We start from the raw sequence: 24,832 nt of genomic DNA on the forward strand, positions 1-24,832 counted from the left end.
ATGACGACTGCTGCTTCTGTGCAGCTCAACCGCAAACTTGCCAAAACACAATTGTCCCACCTCACAGGCCAGGCAATGAGAGAATTTTAACCAAACAAGCAGTCAAGAGATCCGTTGTAGCTGATGAGGAGCTGCAGGGATCCGCAGCTCATGTTGGAGAACCTGCTGACAGAACCGCTATTAGTCCTGCACCCCACAAATCTAAACTTTATATGGAGGAGTGGCAGGAAAAAGGGCAATGATGAAAGAAAACTGAGAAGTCCTATTTCGAGATGGCCACATGCCATGTAGGGGAAATGGCACACATGGAAGAAGGTGCTCTATTCAGATGACAAATTTTAACTTTTTGGGTGTGGAAATGACTGCATCATGCTGTGGGGAAGCATTTTCTTCTAATGAATCAGGGAGGCGGCCACTTTTTGCATAAAATTTCTATTTCACAACTGCACATTACTTTGTGTTGGTCTATCACATAAAATACTTAAAAGTTTGATATTTTAAAAGGACAAATCGTGACAAAAAGGAAGTAATTTCTCATTAATTCTGTCTTGCCTCAGATGCTCATTAGATCGGACTTTCTCATAAAAAGGATTTTTATCCCTCAACTCTGTCAGCAGTCAGTTCTCTCCATCCCCGCCCATTTCTTGGTGCCAATAGATATCTGCTTTAATTCCCTGATTGTACAGACTGCACACATCAAAGCAAACCAACCAGAACCAGTGTTGATCAAGTCATGTTATGTTTAAGGTGCGTGCAGTGATTGTTGTATTTGGCATTTCCTTCCACTCCCTTTCTCAGCCAAAAACTCAAGTTGTCTGCCTAACCCGTGTGAGAATGGAGGTACCTGCGTGGTCAAGGGGGATTCCTTCACCTGCGTTTGCAAGGAAGGCTGGGAGGGTCCAACGTGCACTCAGAGTAAGTGGAATAAGCACTGATTTACACACTTATCGCCAAAGAAATGATTACATACCTCATGCTACTTAGGGCAAAGGTAAAGTTCTGCTTCTAGTTAAAACCAGCTCTTCCATCATCTTTTGATCTGCAGCTGTTTTTTCCCCTCTCCTCAATTTTTCTTTATAAATTTCTCGCCTCTCCCTGGCTGATGCCGGCCATGAGAGGAGAAAGCATAGGAGGAGAGAGAAGGGCAGAGGAAAGTGAAGACAGATGTTTCTTCCCCGGTCCCACACCCCACCCGTCTCCCTCTTTCTGTCGTTGCATTCCTGTCCAAACAGTGTCATGTCTGCTTGTTCTACAGCCTTCCTGTATTCCCCCAACTTTCCTTGGATTCCTGCCCTGTATGCTTGTAGTCCAGAACATAAATTCCTCTTGCGGCTATTCCTCGTTTGGAGAGGGGATGAAATGGACTTTAGGGTGTGGAGGTGTACGCTCGGGTAATAACGCCGGGTGAACAGGCAGTGTGGATCGACCTATTATGCCTCTGCAGACGCAAGCCCAGACTTGCTCTTTTGCTGCCAGTGTGCGCTGAACACCTCCACTTGAGGGTGGAGAGAAAAAAAAAAATAGCACACTCACCAGTTTTTGTCTCTTTCTTTCTTGTACAGATACCAACGACTGCAGTCCCCACCCATGGTAAGTGGAAACCAAACATTCCCTGTAGATTTCAACTGGTGTAAACAAGCAGCTCCTCCTGTGTGTCTCACCTCACCTGCATGTTTCCCCCTGCTGAGAGTCGGGCAAACACCCTCCCTTCAGCGTCTTTTCTGGGATTCAATCGCCTATCCCTGTTTTGCGAACTCTCATGTGACTTTTTTTTTTTAACAAAACATATTCTGAAGCACAAGTTTGCTATTTTAAAAAACAGATTAATATCTTTTACGTCTTTAAGAATCTGTTTTTATGTTGATTGCTGAGAAACTCCAACCTGAAGTAGCTTTTTTGTTTTTGTTTTTGTTTTTTTATCTTCAGCTACAACAGTGGGACCTGTGTGGATGGGGATAACTGGTACCGCTGCGAGTGTGCCCCAGGTTTTGCCGGTCCAGACTGTCGGATCAGTGAGTATTAACCCTTCCTAGATATGCACCAATAAATCTGTTGGTGGCTAGAATTTGCATTATTTCTGCCAGCAGCTCCGCACAACAACAGGTGGGGGAGGGGCAGCACTTCCTTTCACCAAGTACCACATAGCCGGAGAAATGCCCGGTCACACTTGCACTTCTCCTGCATCTAATTAAACAAACTTGGAACAACAAATGCAGTGAGAAATCTGCTGTTAAATGGTTCAGAATGGTGACCAAGCTGGTCTGAAACTGAAAAATCCAATCTTTTACCGATCTATGAACACATCGCATATAAACACTATGATGTTACGGTAATGGCAGCACTCTTCGATGTGGATGTCATACCTGTAAACAAAACAACTTTATACCCACATACTAGTCATGCTAGCTATCCTAGCTGCTGATATGATTCTAAAATTGGTTCAAAATATCAATCTGTAATCATTTTGTTGTTTTTTTAAAAAAAAAAAAAGGCTTTACAAACTGCTCCTTTGCACACACTGCATGTTGTCTCCTCTGCTGCTAATACAAATATTAATGACAGATCCGGGCAGGAAAACTGGGATAACATTAAATGCTGTTCCTATATCTTGAATGTAGGAAAAATCAGAATTGTCCAAATTCGGCAGCTTAAGATTTACAAAAAACAATAATCTGCCACAAAACGTTGATCAGTGCATCTTTACCCATCCATCAGTCAGCCAGTCAGATCGTGTCTATGCAGCCAATCAGTCACTTGAAAATGGAAGGTCTAGTCGGCCAATTATCTGAACGCCGGGCTGCAGGCCAGCCTGAGCCATTTTGGTGTCACTCCACCGGGCCGTGTTGTGTCCCCAGGGGTAAAGCAGCTTAGCGAGCCAGCAGCTAATCAGCCATGCTCTCTGACACTGATTACTCAGACTGTTTTCCCTCTTAAAGGCTTTCAGATGGCCACATTCTTTCCCATTACAAACCCTTTGTTCTGTTTAGTCCAACCTTTAGCTCCTACATACCTGCTAATGACGCTGACTTTCTATGAAAGCTGCAAGGGGTCGGGGGCTTTCCAGGGCTCCTTTAAGGGCTGTTTGTTTAGGTTTTTATCTTTTAATTACGGTACGTATATGCGCAGTCTCGATAACATGATCCCAAAGAAGTAAATTTGAGTGCTGATTTGCTTAACTTAATATTTGAATGTCTGTGCTTTTTATCCATTAAATAATTTCTTCTCCCTGACTCTGCTTCTCCGTAACAGATATTAACGAGTGCCAGTCCTCTCCCTGCGCCCTGGGATCCACCTGCGTGGACGAGATCAACGGATATCGCTGCCTGTGTCCCCCAGACAGAACTGGAATCCACTGTCAAGATAGTATGTCCTCGCAGAATGTTAAAAAATAAGCACATTTTTTTTGTATACAAGTTTCTAACAATGCATGTACTTTTCTAACATAGAAACAAGAAAGCATTGCTCTGGTAATGGGCACGTTGCCGTGGATGGAGCCAGCTGGGATGACGATTGCAACATTTGTCACTGCTCCAATGGAAAAGTGGTGTGCACAAAGGTATGTCAATACATACAGGGTGGCCACATTTATTGGCATCTGTGTTTAAAGAATTGAAAAAAGCCTTGAAAATAAATTTAGAGTTAGTACTAAGAGAGGGATCTTTGCCCAGATTTTTATTTAAAATGTCCAGGTATTCTGAGGATCCCAGAGCTCTTGGAAGAGAAACTAGCCCACAGCATCACATATCCTCCACCGTACTTAAAAGTGAGCATGACCTGTTTGTTCACGTATTCATCCATTGTTTTGTTCCAGACCCACGTGGAATGCTTGTTTGCTGAGACGTTGAACCTTAGTCTCATCTGAGCAAAGCTTACAGCTCCAAAGTTTATCGATATATCACCAATTCAGAACACGTCATTTCAAGACGTTTTACAAAACAAAGGTCAATTTAATCCAATTATACAGACAGATTCCAAGTCAAGTACATACATCCCAATTGATCCTAGTTATCCAACAATGCAGTCAAGTTCAGATTATTATTTAAATTGATTAAATAGTTTTCTAAGGAAACCCATCAGATTGCATGGAGTCAGTGCCTTGCAGCATTCACTCCTCCTGGAAGAGCTGGTAGCAACAGTCGATTGCATTGTGCATGTAGCGACAGTAGAAAGGAAAACCAGACTCGTCGTGAGAAGCACTGATCTAGGAGTACTTTCTATATGAAAAGTAAAACTTTTCCTCCCAAAAAAAGCTATTTTTGTTTATTTATTTTTACTTTGAACTTTTGCATTTCCTGTATACTACAGAATCAAATGTAAACAAAGATTCACAAACCCTTTTTGGAAGAAAACGTTTTTATGTTTAGGAAAATAAAAGTTTGCAGCAATTCCAGTTGTTTAATTTTTATAGTTATTGCTCCGACTATATACATGTAGAAGTTAAGGTGAGGAGCAATTTTTCTTTTAGACATTTCTTAATTCATGAAGATCAACACATATTCGCCTTACCTTAAAGGCAGGTTTTCTTTTTTACCTATTTTGAGTATTGGCTAAAGAAAAAGGGGGCCATCTTTACCTCTAATTTTTACTGAGCTAGAAATGCTTCAGTTGCATTTATTTATTTATAAGTGTTAGACATACCAATAGTTGTGTCAACAGGAATTTATACTCAAATTAAATTCTTCAGTGTGAGATTAAACTGCTGCAGCAAAAGTCTTTTTACCAGGGGTGCTGATAAATGTCGGCCGGCAACATAAAACTGCGATGTTTATTCTGTGTTCACTGTTCAGTTGTGAAGTGCATGATGCCTCTGTTTACTGAAGACAGGAGTTCTGTGAGAAACCTCACACAAAGTGGTTATTGATACAAAGGATGTATTTGTGGGTGTGTCCTGTTCTCGGTTGTAGGTAGGGTCACGCTCGTCCACAACAACACTGTTTGTGTCTGGGTGGAGCCGGTTTGGGAGTGTCGAATTCTATACCGGGACGATCCAGTTTGTTTTGAAAAGAAACACAAAGGCAGTATTGATAATTGGTGTCAGATGAATTTCCCACAGCCGCGCTGGGCCAAAGGAAGAACTTCGGTTTTAAAGGAGCAGCTTGAGGTCATGCTATCATGCTTGTCTATGAATAGATGCACAATGGTGTTTTATAAATACAACTGGAGGGGTGAAAATGATCTGGAAGTGTAATATTTTTCCATTGTTACAACTATTAATGAGTTTCATGCCACATGATGTGTGTTTTGGCACAAATTGAAGTTTTTTTCCTGATGTCTGGAAATGTTTTGACCTCACAGCTTGTAGTAGAGTTATACCCACAGAGGGGCAAAGAGACTCAACGAGTGTGAACTGTGTAACTGGCTTCAGGACAGAGTAAACAAGTGATTAAGGGATTAAGGTTGTTCTAGGTTTTTCAAGCTAAAAAGGAGACTCCGCTCCAAAAGGATCCCATTCTGGGATTATTTTGTGATTCTGTCACATTTTCCCCAGCAGATGTGGTGTGGCCCGAAGTCTTGCAAACTTGGCGCCAAAGGGCGAGGTGGATGCCCCCCAGATCAGAGCTGCTTGCCCCTGAGAGAAGCCCACTGCTTTGTGAAACCCTGCCCGGAGCTCGGGGAGTGCTGGGGCTCCGGCCTCCCTCAGCCTCGAATCAAATGCCACCCCAGCTCCTCTTACCAGGACAACAGCTGCGCCAACATCACCTTCATCTTAAAAAAGGAGATCATGCCTGCGGTAAGTTCCCTCGACACCGGGAATCAGGAGATTAAATTATCGTTTTTTTGGGATCGGTCGTAAATGAATTAGAGCAGCAATGTGTGAAAGATCAAGTTTAGAGAAAGCCGTTAGGCCTATCTCAGGGCATTAAGCAACTTCTAAATAATTTATGCATGTGTCATGAAATGTGTTTAATTGCCTTCTCTATATAATTCAGTTGCTTATTAGAATGAAGTTGTGTCAACACATTGTAAGAATAATTTTAGGACATAGCTAGAAACGCCATGATCAACTGGACAGAGAAGGAAACTGGGAGATTTCTTTTCCCTTGAATCAGCAAATCGGATAATTGAAAATCAGTAAATCTCCAAATTTTATGAAATGCCTGAAAGTTAGGAACTTCCACCATTTTCTGTCTGTAAACATATAAACAGTTTCCTGTATCAAAGAATTGGCAGCCCATTTTTCCTCTTTTCTCTGTCACAGTCCTAAAAAAAATTTAAACAAAAATCTAAATCGGTATCAGTCAAGAAAAGCCAGTTCTAGTTGTAACCAGGAATAAACTCTCTAGCATAATAACGTTTTTAAAATCTAATTTAAATTAGACGAAATTGATCCACATGTGATTTTTAACCTTTTTGCTAAAACTACCTCAGCACTCCAGATGTAGTCCTAATTACCTGCAGCGTCGTTAACGTATGCCTCATCTCTTCTTAATATGTAGGGCTTGACTGTGGAAGGAGTGTGTAAGCAGCTGAGGAACCTGAACATAGTTAGGAATTTTTCCTTGGAGCATTCTGTGACTATAACCTGTGACCCGTCATTCTCGGCCAGCAACGAGATCCACGTCTGCCTTGTAAGTGCCTCTTCCCACTCCTGGTCTGCCATGTTTCTCCCTAGGATGCTCAGAAGTTTGATTTATAGCCTGCAGCATGTAATCCCAGCAGCAGTTAAGGATGCTTTAATGAATTGAGTTATATTGTGTGATTAGTGGGGAACCTATATTCTCTTGGAGACAAGTCAGTTGCCAAACTTTAAAAACATTGATATTTCTTTTCTCTAGTCTACTGAAGACCATCGCTTGGATCGCAATCCCATCAAAGAGATCACAGACCGAATAATTGACCTGGTCAGCAAGGGGAATGGGAACAACACAATCCTGTCCGCCATCGTCAAAGCACGAGTGCCAAGACCCAGCAAAAGTGGTATAAAAAACATATTTTCAGACATGCACACACTTGATCAGTAGAGATAGGGCCACACCTTAAATATGACAGCAACGATTAAGCAAAAAAGAAAAATGTGATTATTTGAAAAGCATTTCCTTCCCCTCCCACACATGAAGCCTTCCAGGTTTGCCATGCGATGGCAGTTGTAGCAGAGCGTAAACAGAGTCTAGCCAGAATTTCAGGAAAAAGAGCAAAGCTGATTTGCTGTGTGGGTTTAGATGGGCAGGCTCATTGTGAGAGTGGTTGGATTTCCGCATGTGTCCACCATCCATCAACGCAGTGACAGCAGCCTGTGCCTTGACCAAGGACAGCGCCTTGGAAACATTCAACCTTTTCACCGCAACACGAAGTAGTACATGCAAATAAAACGACTATTGGTTGCACAAATCAGGACTTTTATGACGGTGGCAAAAAACATTAGAAGTCTTGATGTTGTGTGCAGTTTTTCACAAACCATCTAGAAGTTGCTTTAGTTATGAGACCATGTGTGAGCTTTTTGACTTGTATGCAAAACACATCATGCAAAATGCATCATGCTGCGGGAAAGGTCATCTTCAGCAGGGGCAGGGAAGGTGGTCAGAGAAGATGGAGCATATTGGAACCTGCTAGAGGATACAACAGACTTGAGTGTAGGACAGAGGTTCACCTTCCAGCAGGACAGTGGCCCTAAATGTACAGCCAGAGCTACAATAGGATTCAGAGCAAAGCATGTCCGGTTCTACATTTAAAATTGCCATTCAGATGCTACCCATCTATTTGCAAAGAAGAATGAGCAAAACATTTCAGTGTCTAGATGTGTAAAGCTGGAAGTCTTGCAGCTAAAGGTGGTTCTATATTGACTTAGGGTAAATAAAATTGTACGCCATGCTACGAATTTCTATGTATAAAGAGCCTTGCAAATCATGCATCATTGACACGGTAATGTCTGTAGAGACATTTCCTTTATAATTTGGGATCTTATTGACATGTTCTCATCCTCTTCCATCAGACTACCTTGTTCCCCTCCTCTCCTCCATTTTCATCGTCATCTGGGTCCTCCTGCTGGTCTCCATCTTGCTGTGGTGCTTGCGGCGGCGACGGAAACAGAGCAACCACAATGGGACGTCGCCGACCGGCTCCGAGGACAACACCACCAACAACGTGCGGGAGCACCTCAACCAGATCAAGAACCCTATAGAGAAGCATGTGGGCCTGACGGTGCCCATCAAAGACTACGAAAACAAGAACTCAATCATTTCCAAAATAAGGACAAATAATCCCGAAGGGGATGAGGACGACAAGGAGAGGCACTTACAGAAGGGCCGCTTCGCCAAACAGCCAGCATACACGCTGGTGGAGAGGGACGAGAAGGCGCCCATCTCCAATCCCAACACAACATCCAAGCATCCTAACTGGACTAATAAACAGGACAACAGGGACTTGGAGACGGCAAACAGCATAAACAGGATGGACTACATTGTATAGCAGACAGCTGTGTTGCTGCGCAACCAAGCCTTATTCCTTCACACCCAGGTGGTGGGTGAAAACGGGGAGCCACGACATGTGTAGTTAATAAAAAAAGGTCATGTCATTTGTTGACCCCTCAGTATTTTCACACATTCCCCGTGTTAATTTAAGTTTTGACAAGCTGGCTTACACTGGCAGTGACGGTTGCTTTGGTTGGCTGGAAACACAAGGCACTGGTCTACATTTCACCATAGAACAATTCGCAAAAGTGTCCTCTTGTGCATTTCGTTTCCACCTCCCCCCTCTTTTTATTAATTTAGTGGACAAATGGAAGGGGGCTTCTGGTGTAATTGTTGTTGAATGACTAAACCTACACGACGTGTTCAACACTAGAGCTAATTCTTTTTTAGTATGCGTTTTGAATTCCTTCTAGTTTCATTTGGAGAAAGTGCCTTTTCAGCTTTTAGACTTGAGCAACTGTCAGCAAAAAAAAAAAGAGGAAAAAAATCCACTTTATTATTTATTTTCAGTTTTTGGTGGGAGAGCGAGAGAAGAAATGGTTCAGTGTCAGCAGTTGCTGCCAATATGAAGAATTTATGTGACAATTTAGAACTTGTAGATATGTAAATTTTTTTTATTAATCATTGTGTATATTTGATTTATTAACTTAATAATCAAGAGCCTTAAAGATATCATTCCTTTTTATTTATGTTCTGTCTAGTTTGAAGGTTCTGATAGCTGGAGAAGCTTATTTCTTTAAAAACGTTTTTTTCTTTTTTTTCATAAAAGGCAAATTTCAAAATTTTAGACGAGATGGAAAGTTTCACGCCTGAAAACTCTTTTTTTTTTTTTTTTTTTTTTTTTATACATTTGACATTTCATTCATTGTTGCCAGGACCTTAATCGAGGCCAAGTGAGGTTAGGATGACAAGAAGATCTCCTTCGGCTGCGGGGGGGTTGGACATGGTGGCAAACATATTGCTTGCCACTAATGGATATAAATTTACTCGTAAGGGAACAAAAATTCTTCAGCAGCTTCAGTTTTAATCCACCCACGTATTTCAAAGGCTGTCGAATTCCCATCTGCTTTAGTCAGCATAATACTTGAACAGTGGGGGGGCAATGGGAACACTGATGCAAACACTGCCTTCCTCTGCTAGAGTTTGCTTTGTTTCTGCACCCATTTCTAAAAAAAAAAAAAAAAAAAAAAAAAACAAAAGACGAGGCTCTTTAAAGACCAACGTTTTATCTCATTTGTTAACGCTTTAAGATCTTGGCAACACTTTGTCCTTTCTGACATTTTTGTGTTATGAACTTGAGAGTTATGTGTTGATCTGGCAATATATTTTTTGAAAAGTCATATTTATTAAATATTTTGTATGAAAAGAGAATTAAAGTTGTCTTTGTTCTGGAGAAATTGACTTCAGAGTCTGTGTCTGTGACGCATCTGGGGGCCAGAACATGTCGGAGCACATTATGAGAGCGCTCTCATGCAGCTGGCTTGGGAACCAAGGCTGGAGACACTTCATAGGCTCTGAACGAGGTCCCTGTCCAAATATGTTTACAGCTAATTGTGTTATAGCTGGTCATCCTTGCATCTGGTCAAAAATACCTTCACACCCCATGATCCCCTCACAATGTTCCCCCTTGTTAGTCTGGTCTAAAGCACCAGGCTTTCTTTAAAAACTTCAGACGGGCAGAGATCAGCGTTTAAGGAGAATCTCTTGGGAATATGTTTGACAGGATTAAAACTGAGACCAGGGATTAGCAACACCTCCAGAGGATGACCCTGGAACATTAGGACCCGGCCAATCTAATCTGTCTCCAGGAGAACAGAACTGGCTTCTGATGGCGACCCGTCTCCAGTTACAGCTTCAGATACTGTTGTTGGCCAGACCTCTCTGCAGAGCTGCCTTAAGCATTAACCAATCTGCTCTGTGTGTGAAAGAAAATTTAAAGGAATGAAAATCAACTCGTTTTTTTGCATCATTCCAGAAGGTTTAAGTACAATTTTTTTTTTTTTGTCGTTGACGTTTATCTTATTCTATTTAAAGAGCGACGACTTCTGCCCAAGTAGCTGCTAATATTTGGTTGGGATCCAGAAAAAAAGCTGAACCGTGCTAATTTTTATTTGTAAATATATATAATATTCGTATGTGAAAAAAAAAAAAGTGGCATGAATTTCTATTCTCCGTCATTTATCACCCTACACTAAAGCCACTGCAAGTCACCTAATAAGTAAATAAATCCAGCTGTTCTGTTTGTTAGAGAACAGACATCTATCATGAAGACCAAGAAAAACAGCCAAGTCAGGGAGAAAGATAAAGTTAGGTAAATTTTAAAATGGGTAGATTATAGAATAATACCTCAAACTTTGAACTTCTCAAAGAGCTCTGTTCAGTCCACCATCTGAGAATAAAAAGTATGACAGAACTGCAAACCTACTAAGAAAGGGCGACCACCTAAACTGACAGGCTGCGCGAGGAGAGGACTAATCAGAAGATATTGATGGTAACTCTGGAGGAGTTGCAGGGATTCATAGCTCAGATTAGAGAGTCAAATTATTAGTTAAGCACTCTGGAAAGGCTGGCTAGAAAAAACAATTCTTGAAAGCCATAAGTCCTAAATATATTTTCCTTCAAGACATGTAGGAGACACAGCAAACATGTGGAAGAAGGCGCTCTAATCAGATGAGACCAACATTTTACGGTGGCAACTTCATGCTGTGGGGATGCTTCTCTCCATGAGGGACAGCATATGTAGTCAGGGTTGATAACATCGTTGGGACTAAATGCAGAGGAATCCTGGAAGAAAGCCTGCTAGAGGCTGCAGAAGACTTGCAACTGAGGTGTACCTTCCAGCAGGACAAGCCAGTACAACTAGCGGGAGACCAAAAAAAAAAAAACGGTCAAAGCATATTCATGCGTTAGAATGGACCAGTCAAAGTCCAGACCTAAGAGATCTGTGACAAGACAGATGCTTTCCACTGAATTAAACTTTCAGTCACTAGGTTTGCAAAGCTGGTAGAGACATACCCCAACTTGCAGCTGTAGGTGGTCCCACAATGTAAACTAGGCCTAAATTACACGCAGTTGGAGTATCTGCTACATAAAGAAGGTGGCTGCACTGAGTTTTATTTAGTCCTCCTGGAATAAAGGTCAAATACAAACATTGTTCTGAATTTTATTTGCAAAAAACAAATTGAAAACTACCACTTTCCTTCTATTTCACAATTATGCCCTATTTTGCATTTATCTGTCACATAAAATCTCAACACAATGCATTAAAGTTTGTGGTTGCAACGTGACAAAATGGGAAACGGCTTACGGGGTGTGAAAACTTTAAGCAATGCACTGTCTTCAGAGGCTCAGGAACTATGTAGTAGATAAAATGCATATGACTGAGGTTTAAAAAAACAAAAATAAGAATGGGGTGATGAAATAAGTCTGGAAACTGCCATCAATCACATCAGAGCTTCAGCGGGGATACTGGACACTTTTCAGACGCGTAGGAGCCAGCATTTCAGACTGAAAGCCATGACGTACTGCGTGGCTCCTGCCTGTCTCAAACCCCTGATCTTTAACGCAAAACCAAACCTATTCTCCAATAAGGGTTTTTTGACTTTCATTTGGAGAACACTCTGGCTGACTGCTACTAAACGGGAGAGGCACAGGCCTGTTTTAAGTTTTTGTCAAGGGAAAACTCAAATGCTTTAGTATAAATTGACAAAGAGCGGTTAGCATTTGAGGCGACTTACAAGAACAACATGTTAAAGAGAACAAGTAAAGTTGTCTGAAGAGACCACATGAGCTGCAAACATGCAGCCTGACAGAATAAAATCTCTATCTCCGTGGCGTCAGGGATCTTTACTTCAGCTCTCCTCTCCCTCTCAGGACCTCTTCGTTCGTCGTAATCTCGAGGTTCTGGGCACGTTTTCACTCCCCTCCTCTCCGAGCGTGGATCTGGAACCAATAGAGGAGCCCGAGGATGCGGGCTTGACAGATAGGCCCCTCAGACTTGCGGCCGGCCTGTTTTGGTTTGTCTTTGCTGTGTTATTGCTTGTGAGGAGGAGCCTCTGGGCCTGTTTCCCTGGAGTAAGCAGCTCTATTTCCAGTGTGGTTTTCTTGCACTCGGAGACAGGGAAAGCCTTGGACTTTGCCATCACTCTGACTGGAGGAAGTGGCAGCAGAGGAGGGAGGTTATGGTTGGATGTTTGTGAGGTAGAGTGGATTTGCACTGGGGCTGAAGGGCTTCCAAGGCACGTTTTCTTGGCCAGCTGTAAGCCAGGATCTTCCCCAGCATCACTGGGCTCGTACCTCTTGCTGGTCTTCTGTGTTATTTCATGGTCTGCCTCATGTTTCTGCTTTTCAGAAGAGCATATCTGAACCTCAAGTTCAATTAAGGCATCGCTGCAAGGAACCTTGTGGTTTCTCTCCAGGGGTGCGTTCAGGTCAGACTTGGGCACGGCCTCTGGTCTTGATTCTGAATGCCCAGATTCATGTTCCAACCCCTGTTCTTTTGCAAAGCCTCTCTGGTCCATCTGCTGCATCTCAGTCATGGAACCACAGATCTCTTGTTGGACACAGGCTTGTTTGGCTCTGCAAAAAAGTTAAAAGCATTAGAACAAACAACGTGTGAGTGTCCTCTTTGACTGGTGGGGTTGGAAAGCATTAGATCATACTCACATCTTTTGAAGCACAGACGTCTTTGTTTTTCTCGGGCTGTGTAAAAGCTCTCGGATTTCTCCCACACTGGAAAAATATTCTGATCTGGTTTGCTCACTCAGCTCAGTCTAGAGAGGACAAACAGAATAGGTGTAAACAAAAGGGATTTGGTTGGCTGCATCCCCTGATGGAAGAAGGAAATGTAAGCGCATCGCGGGAGTGAAGGGAAATAAGAATAATCACAAGAGAAAATATGAAATAACCTAGTTAAAATCGAGATTTTCCTGAGATTCAAGAAAAAGCTGATAATTATTTCCCTAAAGGGTAACATTTGGTTGCTACAGGAGGGGGGGCCTCTGAGGCAGAACATAGAACAAGCCAAAAATTGGATCTCACCAACATGTGTCCTCAACGGGCCACTAATGAAGGTTTTTTTCCTTGGCTGACCCGAGAACAGACTCCAGTTTTATGAGACTAGAAGATGGAAGTAAATTGAGCAGAACTTGGAGGTAGAGAGTCTGTCATTGTAAATTAATTGCAATAAAATATGGCACAGTGTGAAAGTTTCAGATTGGGAAAGAGCCAATGTTAGATTGTTCTATTAGAGCAAGGCTGGAGTACAGCGTCTTACCAAAGTATTCAAACCCCTTCAATCTTTTTACATTTTGTCACATTACTACCACAAACTAATTATGACCTTAGTTGATAAGACCGACACAATGTGGAGCCTAACTGTAAAAAAAAGGAAGTATTTTACGGTTTTTAACGTTTTTACAAATAAAAATCTGACAAATGTGGCACAGAAGTGTATTATATCCTTTAGTCTGATACCTGTTAATAAAATCCAGCCAATTATCTTTAACAGTCAACTAATTAGCAAATAGTCCACTTGTCTGTAATTTAATCTCAGTATAAATTCAACTGCTCTGTGAGGGCCTCAGAGGTTTGTTGGAGAACATTAGTGAAGCATCTGCTACCCTCAGGTAAAAGCTACCCAGCCCTTTCAAAACAGAGCACAAAATAGTTGCTTGTACCAAAGCAATTAGGTTCTTATACACATGTTGAAGGAATAGGATCTTTAGAAATGTTTGTCTAATGGTCAGCGTTTCTGAACTGGTAGAACTTTTATGAGGACACCTTTTAATCAATTATGTGTGTATTCTATCATTAAAAATTAAATGGTGCATAATTAAGTAGTATGCACAGCAGCCATAGGCTGCAGAGGATGTTGTTGAGCCTTTACATGTTCTGCGGTTAAGTCTGTTTGATGGAGATTGTGTTCTACTTGACTATTTTGGTTTCCTTATAAGTAGATTTAAATGACTAGTGTCGTGCGTTCGCTCACCGAGCAAAATCTCACTATTTGTACAATAAAGTATGTATTTAGTCATTTATTAATTATTTGGAGATAATAAGAGCTGGGTTATAAAACAATGTTCCAAGCTTTCAAAATCTCACAGGGCACCGAAAATCCACAATCCACAAATGGAAAGACTATGGCACAAAAGCAAACCAAACAAGACATGGAGGTGCACTTTAACTGACACACCTAGAAGAGCATTAATAAGAGAAGCAGCTAAGAGGCCCATGGTAACTCTGGAGGAGCTGCAGAGATCCACCGATGAGGTGTGAAAATCTGTTAACAGATATCTGTTAGTTGTCACAAATCTGGTCTTTAATGGAAGAGTGGCCATTGTTGGAAGAAAGCCTAAGAGTCCATGTTGCAGCTTTTCAGAAGCCATGTAGAGGACACAGCAAACATGTGGAAGAAGGCGTTCTGGTCAGACGGGACAAGGACCAACATGTAGCTTTTTGGCCATTAAAAAAAAGTATGTGAGGCAGAAAAACTACCACTACTCACCACCCACACTGGGAAACATAGTGGTGGCAGCATCACACTGTGGACATGCATTTCTCCTTGAAGCATTGCAAAACAAAATCTGTTGTTCAACAAAAGTCATATGAGGTCGTGCTTGAAGTTTACAAAAAGTCATGCAGACACAGCGGGACAAGACACAGCAAATAAGTGGAAGGAGGTTCAGATGAGATGCTCTGATCAGATGAGATCACACTGAACAGAATATCCTGTGTAAAACATGGTCGTGGCAGCATCATGCTGTGGGAAGGCTTTTCTTGAGCAGGAAAAGTGAAGCTGGTCATACTTAATGGAAAAGGTGAATGGTGCCAAATATAGATAATCCTGGAAGAGAACCTAGGAAAGACTAGAGATGGGACGAAGTTTCCCCTTCTAGCAGGAGAAAGACCGTCAACAATTAGCGGGAGCTACAATGGAACGGTTTAGATCATATCATGCTGCAGTATCCCTGCAGTTTTCTTTTTTTCCCACTTTACAGTTATGCATTTTGTTGGTATATCAAATAAAATCCCACTAAAATACATTGACGTTTGTGGCTTTAACACGAAACAATGTGGGACATGAAAACCTTTGTAAGGCCCTTTATTAGAAATGCGATCCACTACTAAAAGTTTGGATGTTCGACTGATTAAGTGGAAAATATAATATATGTGTGATATATGTGTGAGGTTACTTCACCGTGGACAACCGTTTTGGGCCAGATGACAATACAACTCACAGATCCGTGTCCCTTTCATGACTGTCACAGCGGGGAAAAGAAACCACACTGACGTTTAATCTGGGAAAATTCAACAGAGTGGCCACTATGTTTATTTAATATCGACCATTTCTCAGATCATTGCCTTCCTATAAACTGGTTCATAAAATGATCAATGTGCTCTTCAAGACGGGGAGAGCCGGTGTGGTGAGCGCTGGCATCCACCAGTTGTTTTTAAAAGCAGCATGAAAAATCATTAAGGTCCACTTCCACAAACACGATACCAGTGGAAACCCAAGAGAAAAGGAGTAATTGCCCTAGGTTGCAGGAGTAGGCTGGAGCTCTGTGGCTTTGCACTGGGTGTTGAGACCAAGTAACTGCAGTGCTGCAGAGCTACTAAAGAGGCCAGGCGGAGGGAGTGTAGTGAAGGGGGAGGCCGGAAAATAGGGAAGTTGGGAAGAAGAAAAAGACAGGACAGACAGACAGACAGAATATGAAAGAGTGTTTAGAGGAGTACAACAAAAGCAGAGGCACCTCCCAAAGTCACACTGCCTGACCCCAGACGTCTCTTCAATATGCCCACAAGAGTAAGAATCCCCACACAGGAAGTTCTCCACAAGCCGCTCTTTGTGTAGGAACGGACTCAAGCTTCAGTGTGGGCAGCGCTTCACTCTTTACTCTCGCTCAGAAGCCAGAGCTACAGCTGGCCTTTGGACTGACGACAGTGACACACGTACAAACTTGCATTCGCCCACACAATCACACACCCACCCCAACAACAACAGCAAGAAAGCAAAAAATGTGAGTGCCAACATTTGCACTGAAAGGGCTTGATTATGCATTATCAGCTATTTAATATGAATAAATCCTGTTTGAAAGTGAACTTGAAAGAAAAATCAACAAGAAGCCAAAGGGAGGCTCCCTGGGAAAGTTCAGAATCTTTCCGTTCCTGTCGGAGAGACTTCAAAAGAACAAGAGAGTGAAAGAACCGAGTCATGGAGAGGAAGAAGCATGAACAGAGGAAGGTCGGATGTACGAGGAGAAAAAGGGGATAACAAGACAGAAGGAGGTGAAGCATAAATTATTCTCATCTGCTGTGAACCCTGAAAGGCCAGCTTGTCAATAACATCCAGCGATCTTTTCTCCAAATCAGATTTTTATTCATAGTCTCATTATTTCCATCCATCCATGCAAGACTCTCATCAAGCACATATTGCTTATGATTTGTTTTTATAAACCCCATCTCCACCACAACAGGATTAACAAAAAGCGCTTACAGTATCTTGCAAAAGTGTTTACATCCCTAATTGTGAAGTGGAGGAAGAATGATGTCTCTACCAGCTTTGCTTTTCTCCAGACCAAAACTTCTGCCTATTCTTAACAAAACAGCCCAAGCTCAGTCAGATTCGATGGAGAGAATGTGTAAACATCACGTTTCCAAGTTTCCTACAAATTCTCAATTGGATTTAGGTCTGGACTTTGACTGGGCCATTCCAAAACATGAAAATGCATCGGCCTAATCTGTTCCTTTGTAGCTGTGGCTGTGTGTTTACGGATGTTGTCCTGCAGGAAGGTGAACCTCCACCCCATTCTTCTAAAGCCTCCAACATGTTTGCTTCTATAACTGCGCTATGTTTAGCTCTTCACATCATCTTTGACCAGCTTCCCAGTTCTTACTAAAAAACAAAACAAAACAAAAAAAAAGCATTCCCACAGCATCATACTGCCACCATACATCAGGGTGATATGCTGTGTTATTTTTCTGACACACGTAGTGTTTTGCAAGTAATACAAGGAGTTCAGTTCTGGTCTCATCTGGCCAGAACTCCTTACACGTTTGCCGTGTTCTCTACATGGCTTGTGGAAAACAAACAAGATTTCTGAAAGCAATTGGTTCCTCTGGACTTTATTTAGGGGGTGTCAAAGTAGTAAAGGGGACAAATTACAAATGTATGCCACACTTTTAAGGTTTTTCCCCCATAAAATAACTCACAAATGATCAGTACTTTAAATTAGCTACATGAAATACCAGGTATGTACATCTTTGTAGCTGTGAGAAAAATGTGAGAAAGTGGAGAAAAATTCAAGAAGTGTGAATAACTTTTTTTTACGTTCTTTTTTTAGCAGTTTCTGGAAAGTAGTCTCATTAGTTGTCAAACATCCAGAACAAAGTCCAGAAAAAACTGAATATCAACATATTTACTTAAATTTTTTGAACCAAACCCGCCATGGCAGCCAAAGCTTGGGGTGTACTTCCTTTTCTAAGGAACAACGTTTATTAGTTTTCATTCAAAAGAAAAACAATTTAAAAGAAACTAAGGGAGTCGTTTTTTACACGGGTGTTTAAGGGTTTATCGTGCAAGTACAAAGGATTAAAAAAAAGAACAGGCCCGTAAAGACTGAAAAAAGAGAAAACTATGCATAAACAACATTGTATTTATCACAAGCCTTGTGGATAAAACTGTGTTTTGTGGAAATCAGTCCAGCTTAATGCTGTAAATAGCTGGATAGTCCCATAAATAAAAAGAGTGACGGCAAGCAAAAATGTCCAGTGCTGCTTCTACAAGTCCAAAGAAGTGTCAATGCCCATGGCCAGCCAGTGAGCTGTCCTCTGTACCAAAACAAAAAATGTAATGCTCCCTGTGACTTGTGCATGTGGAGTTTAGCGGAGTCGACCGAAAATGCCCTCCCTCCCCGAAGCCCACAAAGCAACATAGCTCCACCAGTGCAGCTGCAACAAGGCAGCACATCTGGATGTCAGTTTGTAAAGATAAGCCTGGCAAAAGGGCAGTGAGAGCAGAGAGGATGAATTATTTGGTTTAATGGATGCTGGTACACGTTCTTATAGCTTGACCTAGCTCTTAATGGCTCCTGGAAGCAACTTCAAAAAGATAACCAAGCAGATACTCCATAAAACATCGGTTTCTCCTCAGTCACCTCAGATAAGACAGGAATACAGACAGGGAGCGGGGACAAGTGGGATTATGTTGGTTATCTTGTAATGCAGCCGCACTTGAAGTATTGCAGTGATACGGTAAAATGGCCTCTGATCAAAAACACTCCACTGCTGCAGTGATGTACATTTTTCTTGATATTCGGAAACATTTCTCACGGATTAAACAGAGGGACACTGGACAAACAAACATGCACTCATACCTAAAGGCAATTTAGAGAGACCAATTAACCAAACATCAATGACTTGGAACTGTGGTGGGAAGAGGAGTGTCAAGAGAAAACCCAGGGGAGAACATGCAAACTCTATGCAGAAACCCTAAAACCAGATACATGATAGGATTTCATGTACTTTACTAATGCAAAGGAAACTGTACACCAGCAAATACGCCAGTCCCGAAATGTTTAATATCTTATGTTGCACCTTCTTTCTTTTTGTTTTTTTTAAAGCTACAAGGCAAATTAGCTCTTCCTGCTCGAGGAATTTGTCACCACAAATGTAGGAAATTGGTATGCTCAATTGTGAAACCTCAAACCTCTGCGGACAGTGTGCACAGAGTATGGGCTGCTTACAGTACGCCCAACTATACAGGAGCCTTTAGCTCTGGACTTTCACTGGTCCATTCTAACACACGAATATGTTATGATATAAAGAATGTAGCTTTGGCTCTGGCTGCTGAAAGGTAAAAACCCACCCAGGTTTTTTGTAGGTTTCCTTCTGGGATTCACCAGTGTTTTCTACTATCTAAGCATCTCCTACCCTGCACAAGAAAACCTCCCCACAGCATGACACTGCCACCACCATGTTTTAAGGTGGAGATGGTGTGTTCAGGCTGATGTCAGTTTGCATGTAGGTCGAAAAAGTTGAATCTTGGTCTCTTCAGAGCAGAGCACTTTCCTACATTTGTGCTACTCCTACATGGTTTATGGAAAACTGCAAACAGGACTTTCTTATGGCTTTTTTTTAACAATGGCTTTCCTCTTGCTTCCTCTAGGGGGCAGATTTCTGGAATACAATAACACGAAAATGTGTAACTGCCAAAATTTTGAAAGTTGGGGTGGCTTTGGCCCAGGTGGCTGCGGTTCGTCCCCTGCTCCGTCCATCTCAGTTGTTGTGTCCTTAAGCAAGACGCAGAGGGCCTGGTGGCATCGATTGTATGGCAGCTCCACTTCTGTCAGTCTGCCCCAGGACAGCTGTGGCACCAATGTAGACTACCACTGTCAGTGTGTGAATGGGTGGATGACTGATTGTAGTGTAAAGTGCTTTGGAGTCCTCGGACTTGATAAAGCGCTATACAAGTGCAGGCCATTTACAGATTATGGATGTTGATTAAAGGCACAGTTATGTTTGATTCCTACTTAATGCAAACAGACAAGCGACTTATAAAAGACTAACTTTTTCAGCCAAGCATACGGACGTTGCAAATTTGGTTGGAACCTGAAAAACCTAAAGAAAATACATCATAATAAGTCAAAAACAATGTCAGCATGGGGAGCAACCATCATCTCTCATCTGCAGTAAAATAGTGGAAACAAGGGTGCTTGTTCTTGGATTACCCGAAATCTTTACATCTCGCCTAACACAGAAAAAGCCAGTCAGATTTTATCCCGTAAATCCAATTACTCACTCATCGTTTTTCACGAGATAATAACTCATGTCAACATGAAATGCCTGAGTCCCTCAAAGCATCTAAATACTGAGTTATTCTTTCCACGAGAAAGCCACGTTTATAAAACCTTCAAACTGGCACAAAGAAACAAAAACACCAACTTTCCGGGCAGAAATACCTCCTGCCGAGATGTTCAAAAATTTATTCCACACGTTCCACCAATCATCCTACACCCACCCTTCTCCCATAAAGAAAAGCATGCCATGTTTGTCTGAGCTCACCACATCTTCCCTACAACAAAGACAACAAACATGCATGGGCACAGACTTGTGTAAAACAGAGGACAGATCTTATGCTCCAAGAATGACTAAAGCTTATGGATCCACCCAAGGGGAAGGATTAAGATGAGCTGTTAACTGTTTGCAGTTTGACAAATCAGAGCAAACATCAAAAGACCGAGAGGAATCAAAGGGACTTGATCGTGTATTGTAAGAGATCCCACCCGTGTATTTGACCTAGATGGGATTCGGTAGATCCTGGACATTTGGGGAAACGGCCGCAGCTAGCTGTTGGGAGCTGTGAGGAACAGAGCCGTGCTGAGGTTATGAATAAACACAAAGGCCTGTCCAGCGCTCAGAAGAGGACGGGGGGGGTGGGGGTCTGGAAACACATCTGTGCTCCCTTTGATCCAAACTTCTGCGGCGCAGCACGCCACTCACCTCAGCTGCCCACTCTTTGACTGACTACAAAACAACAACGAAAATCCTAAACAAGCTCTTTCCTTCCCATACTGCCCTGCTCACTGCGGGCTCTGACTCAAAAGCAACTTTTCATGAGGGATTTAAAATTTTGAAATGTCAAGAAAAAAAGAAGAACAAATAAAATCTGGTCACACACAACGCCTCTTGTTTGCCTTCCACTGTCTTCTGCAAAATAAAGCAGTCTGAAAGCTTCAACCTTTTCTGAGCCACAGTTGTTTAAAGGTTTTTAGGTCATAACAGACTGAGTGCATCTGGCTAATATACATGTCAAGACTGACTTCACTAAACTCCAGACATCTCTCTCACAGCTTTAAATGCATCGCTGCGCTGAAACCAAAGCATTTGGATAGTTCAACCGTTCCTGACAAACCATTGGTTTCTATCTATTAAACAAGAGTGGCTGCATATGACAACTCAAGAACTGCTGACAGAGTCCAGAGTTACCGATTTAGAGCCGACATCCAATCATGTACTAAACAAAAAGGCAGCTGTCTGCATGAAAGAAGCCACACAGATTAAACTGGTAAAGCGGTGAGATGATCAATTGTCATCAATGTAAAGGTTGGAGAGTGAAGAGAAGTGGAAATTTGATATTAAAGCTGCAGTAGATAACTTCTGAAAAATTTACATTTTTTACATATTTGTTAAAACTGTGTCCTGACAGTATAATATGAGACAGATAATCTGTGAAGTTATCAAGCTCCTCTCGCTCTTCCCAGTGGTCTTGCTGCCATTTGCAGAAATACATCGCTCCCAGTCAGAAACAACCAATCACAGCCAGGAGGAATATCTTAGCACTGTCAATCCTGCTCATGTACATGCTGCTTATATCTCTACCCCGCACAACGACGTTCAAGCTCAAGATTGCTGGTGTGCTGCTGCTGTCCTAATGGCACTGTGCTACTGATTTGAGGACCAAGTTTGTAGTCAAAGTATGGGCAGTCCATAGTCAATGTAAAGCATATGGTTGATGTTTCGTCCATACCAGTCAATGTGCCATAGCTGTTTATCCGCCGTCATTGGCGATCCTGCAGATTAGCCTGTCCAATCATGGCAGGCTCCGCCGTGGGGAAGGAGCTGTGGTGGGAGGCCTTTAGCCTGTAAGGTGTGCTTGTTCAAATTTTCAGGCTAAGTCCACAGTTTTCTCAGAACTCCCTACTGCAGCTTTAAGTAGAGCAACATGGCATCAGGAAAAGATAAACAGATCAGAGTTTTGTGGCCAATTCCCGATCTCTGGTTTTGTAAACCTCTAAAGTATCAATACAGAATTTAGTCAATTCCAGTTTCTCTTTGAGAACAATAATTGTGTGAATGCTGAAGGCTATAGAGATCCTGTTTTTCTTTATTATTATGTATATCTAACACTTTTTTTGGCACCTATCTCCTCCTTCATACTTTGTGCTATTTCAGCCATTCAACTTTTAAAATGTTCAGCTCATTTAGGACATTACGGCTTTGACTTTGGTATTAATACTTTTTATACTTTTTAAAATATTCAGCTTTTTGTGCCTATTTTTGGCCCATTGAAATGAATGGAAAATTTTAAAAATTCCGCAAAATTCAGCTAAAACGTTGTGCTCTTTAACAGGTTACTACTTCTGCATACTTTCAGCTAGAAACACCATTCAACTTTTAAAATGTTCACAAGACATTAAGCTATCTTCAGATGATTCAGCTTTTTGATATCTATTACGGTTCTTCTACAATTGCGATTCAAATTTTAGGCAAGATTTTTGACGTTTTTGATTTTATAATGTAATCCTATGGCGGAATTCGTCAGTTGGTAGAGTGTACGCTCTAGGTTGTTGAATAACCTGAGAAAGTACGAAAAAACTCTCCTCACTTGCTCAATTTTCAATCTACTGGCACAAATTAGGTATCAAAATGTAGGATGCTCTTTTGCGATTCAGAAAATGTCACCCTCATTAATGTAGGACTAACGGATTTCATGCAACACGTCTGGGAGCAGTGGCTGCACGGTGGCGCAGTTGGTAGCACTGTTGCCTTGCAGCAAGAAGGTCCTGGGTTCAATTCCCGACCGGGGGTCTTTCTGCATGGAGTTTGCATGTTCTCCCCGTGCATGCGTGGGTTCTCACCGGGTACTCCGGCTTCCTTCCACAGTCCAAAGACATACCTGTTAGGTTAATTGGTCACTCTAAATTGCCCTTAGGTGTATGAATGAGTGTGTGCTTGGTTGTTTGTGTGTTGTTTAAGGTTAACTCGTTAAAGCTCTGCATATCTGTAACATATTTGGCCAGTTGGGTGGACTTTAACTTCTCTTAATGCCCTCATTGGATGTATGTATTTAGTGACTAAGGTGCTAAAGCTCCTGGAGAGTGGTAGGGGCTTTGTTTAATAGTAAAGAAGGAAACGTGTCCCGAAAATGAGGGTTAATAGATTGAAGTGCAGAAATGGCTCAGCATTTTAATTTGTGTTGTAGATAAAACTTATTCCTGCAGATATTAGATTGTTTAAACCAGTGGTGGCCATATTGGAGTTTGAGCTAGTGAGAAACTTTCCCTTTTTACCTCTTGGACATCTGGCTTTGTGTCTCCTTCCTGTATATTTTTCCAATTTGGAGCTAGAACATTTTTTACTTTAATCATGCAGTAGAAAAGGATAAAAATGGAAAGTGCAGAATAATTCCTTATCCAGTTTTAATACTGGTGCTTTTAATACTTAAAATATTTTAAAGGGCTGATCTGGTCCTATTTCAAACACTGGTGCTTTTAATACTTAAAATATTTTACTCTGCTTTTACAGAGCATGTCTGGTATTATAGTTTGGTTTTTATGGCTGAAGAAAGTTCAATAAAGTAAATCTTGAAATAAAACAACATGCAGAAAGGTACTCCTTGTTGCACTTAACAGGTAAAAATTTTAATAAAATGCCCTAAGTCTAGTACATCTTCTTTTTATCAAATGGCAATTATTAAATTTGAGCATCTAGTCTGGACCGACTCACAGCCGACAAAGAAACATGCTACTTTCTCCAGTAAGAGGCAAGGACTCCACACTAAACAACTTGAATAGTATCCACAATGGATGCCATGATGTTACCTCAGCTCTCTCACAGCCCTGCTCCTCTGACCTTATAAAATGTTCTCATTTGTCTAAATTTCCACTGTACTTACAGTTCTTCTTCCACGTGCCACACAAACTGAATCCTGACAAACCTGAAACTTCTCTAAACACACGCAAATGTGGTAACTTTTTTTTTAAGCCTCGCATGTAAATGCTGTCAAACGTTGTCAGATTAATCTTAAAAATGAGATTAAGTCTAAAAGGAACTCCAAAGACCACATTCATTTTAGACAGTAACATTATTATAGCTTACAAGCGCATTCTGATTTTTGACGTTCATTTCAAGCTAAGAATAGAGCAAAAGAGGGGATCAGATTATTCCTTTTGTCATGTGAAAATCCTTGTGCCTCTCTGTCTAGTAACTTTCCCTCACAAACAGGGCTCGAGGCTGAGCTAGTGAGAGCCCCACCACAAGACTCCCACCCTCCAATTCCCTCTGCTTGCACTGTACGATCCCAGAGCACCACATCCTGAGCAGAAAAACGCAATCGACAGCAACGTCTCCTTGAACTGGAAAATCGGTTACACAATCTGAACTTTTCGTTGAGGACTCCGTAGCTTGACAAAAACATTACAATCGCTGCTTTCATTGGAAGTCAAACTGCGGAAAGGGCTGAGGTATTAAAAAAAAAAAGAAAATCTAAATAAAAATCCCTCAGAAAAATAGCAGGTCACTTATCATGGGATGTGATGGGGGTGAGATATCTGTGCCAAGGTGAGAGGCTCCACTGCCAGTTCCCAAAATACTCAGGGGGGTTTTCAGGATCAAACATACACTGACCAAAGAATGGTGGATTATAT

General features: G+C 41.6%; 2 protein-coding genes across 3 annotated transcripts in view; one reads left to right on the forward strand and one right to left on the reverse strand.

Annotated features, from left to right (window-relative positions):
• jag1b (jagged canonical Notch ligand 1b) overlaps positions 1–9,809 on the forward strand; it is a 38,529-nt gene extending 28,720 nt beyond the window's left edge. The window contains exons 18-26 of one of the 2 annotated variants that reach the window (XM_047350812.1): positions 799–915; positions 1,563–1,590; positions 1,927–2,012; positions 3,250–3,363; positions 3,447–3,556; positions 5,489–5,731; positions 6,438–6,569; positions 6,777–6,918; positions 7,931–9,809. In XM_047350812.1, the coding sequence (XP_047206768.1) occupies positions 799–915; positions 1,563–1,590; positions 1,927–2,012; positions 3,250–3,363; positions 3,447–3,556; positions 5,489–5,731; positions 6,438–6,569; positions 6,777–6,918; positions 7,931–8,406 (1,448 nt within the window). In that variant the 3' untranslated portion in view covers positions 8,407–9,809. The remainder of the gene's footprint in view (positions 1–798; positions 916–1,562; positions 1,591–1,926; positions 2,013–3,249; positions 3,364–3,446; positions 3,557–5,488; positions 5,732–6,437; positions 6,570–6,776; positions 6,919–7,930) is intronic. The other variant, XM_047350813.1, reaches the window with a different exon arrangement.
• A 1,776-nt stretch (positions 9,810–11,585) lies between these two features.
• Positions 11,586–24,832, reverse strand: part of LOC124858679 (SLX4 interacting protein) — a 57,455-nt gene continuing 44,208 nt past the window's right edge. Inside the window, 2 exon segments of the mRNA XM_047350815.1 lie at positions 11,586–12,986; positions 13,074–13,180. Of these exon segments, the coding sequence (XP_047206771.1) occupies positions 12,278–12,986; positions 13,074–13,180 (816 nt within the window). The 3' untranslated portion in view covers positions 11,586–12,277.

The sequence above is a fragment of the Girardinichthys multiradiatus genome, chromosome 22, assembly GCF_021462225.1.
Source record: "Girardinichthys multiradiatus isolate DD_20200921_A chromosome 22, DD_fGirMul_XY1, whole genome shotgun sequence".
In the NCBI taxonomy this organism is placed as follows: domain Eukaryota; kingdom Metazoa; phylum Chordata; class Actinopteri; order Cyprinodontiformes; family Goodeidae; genus Girardinichthys; species Girardinichthys multiradiatus.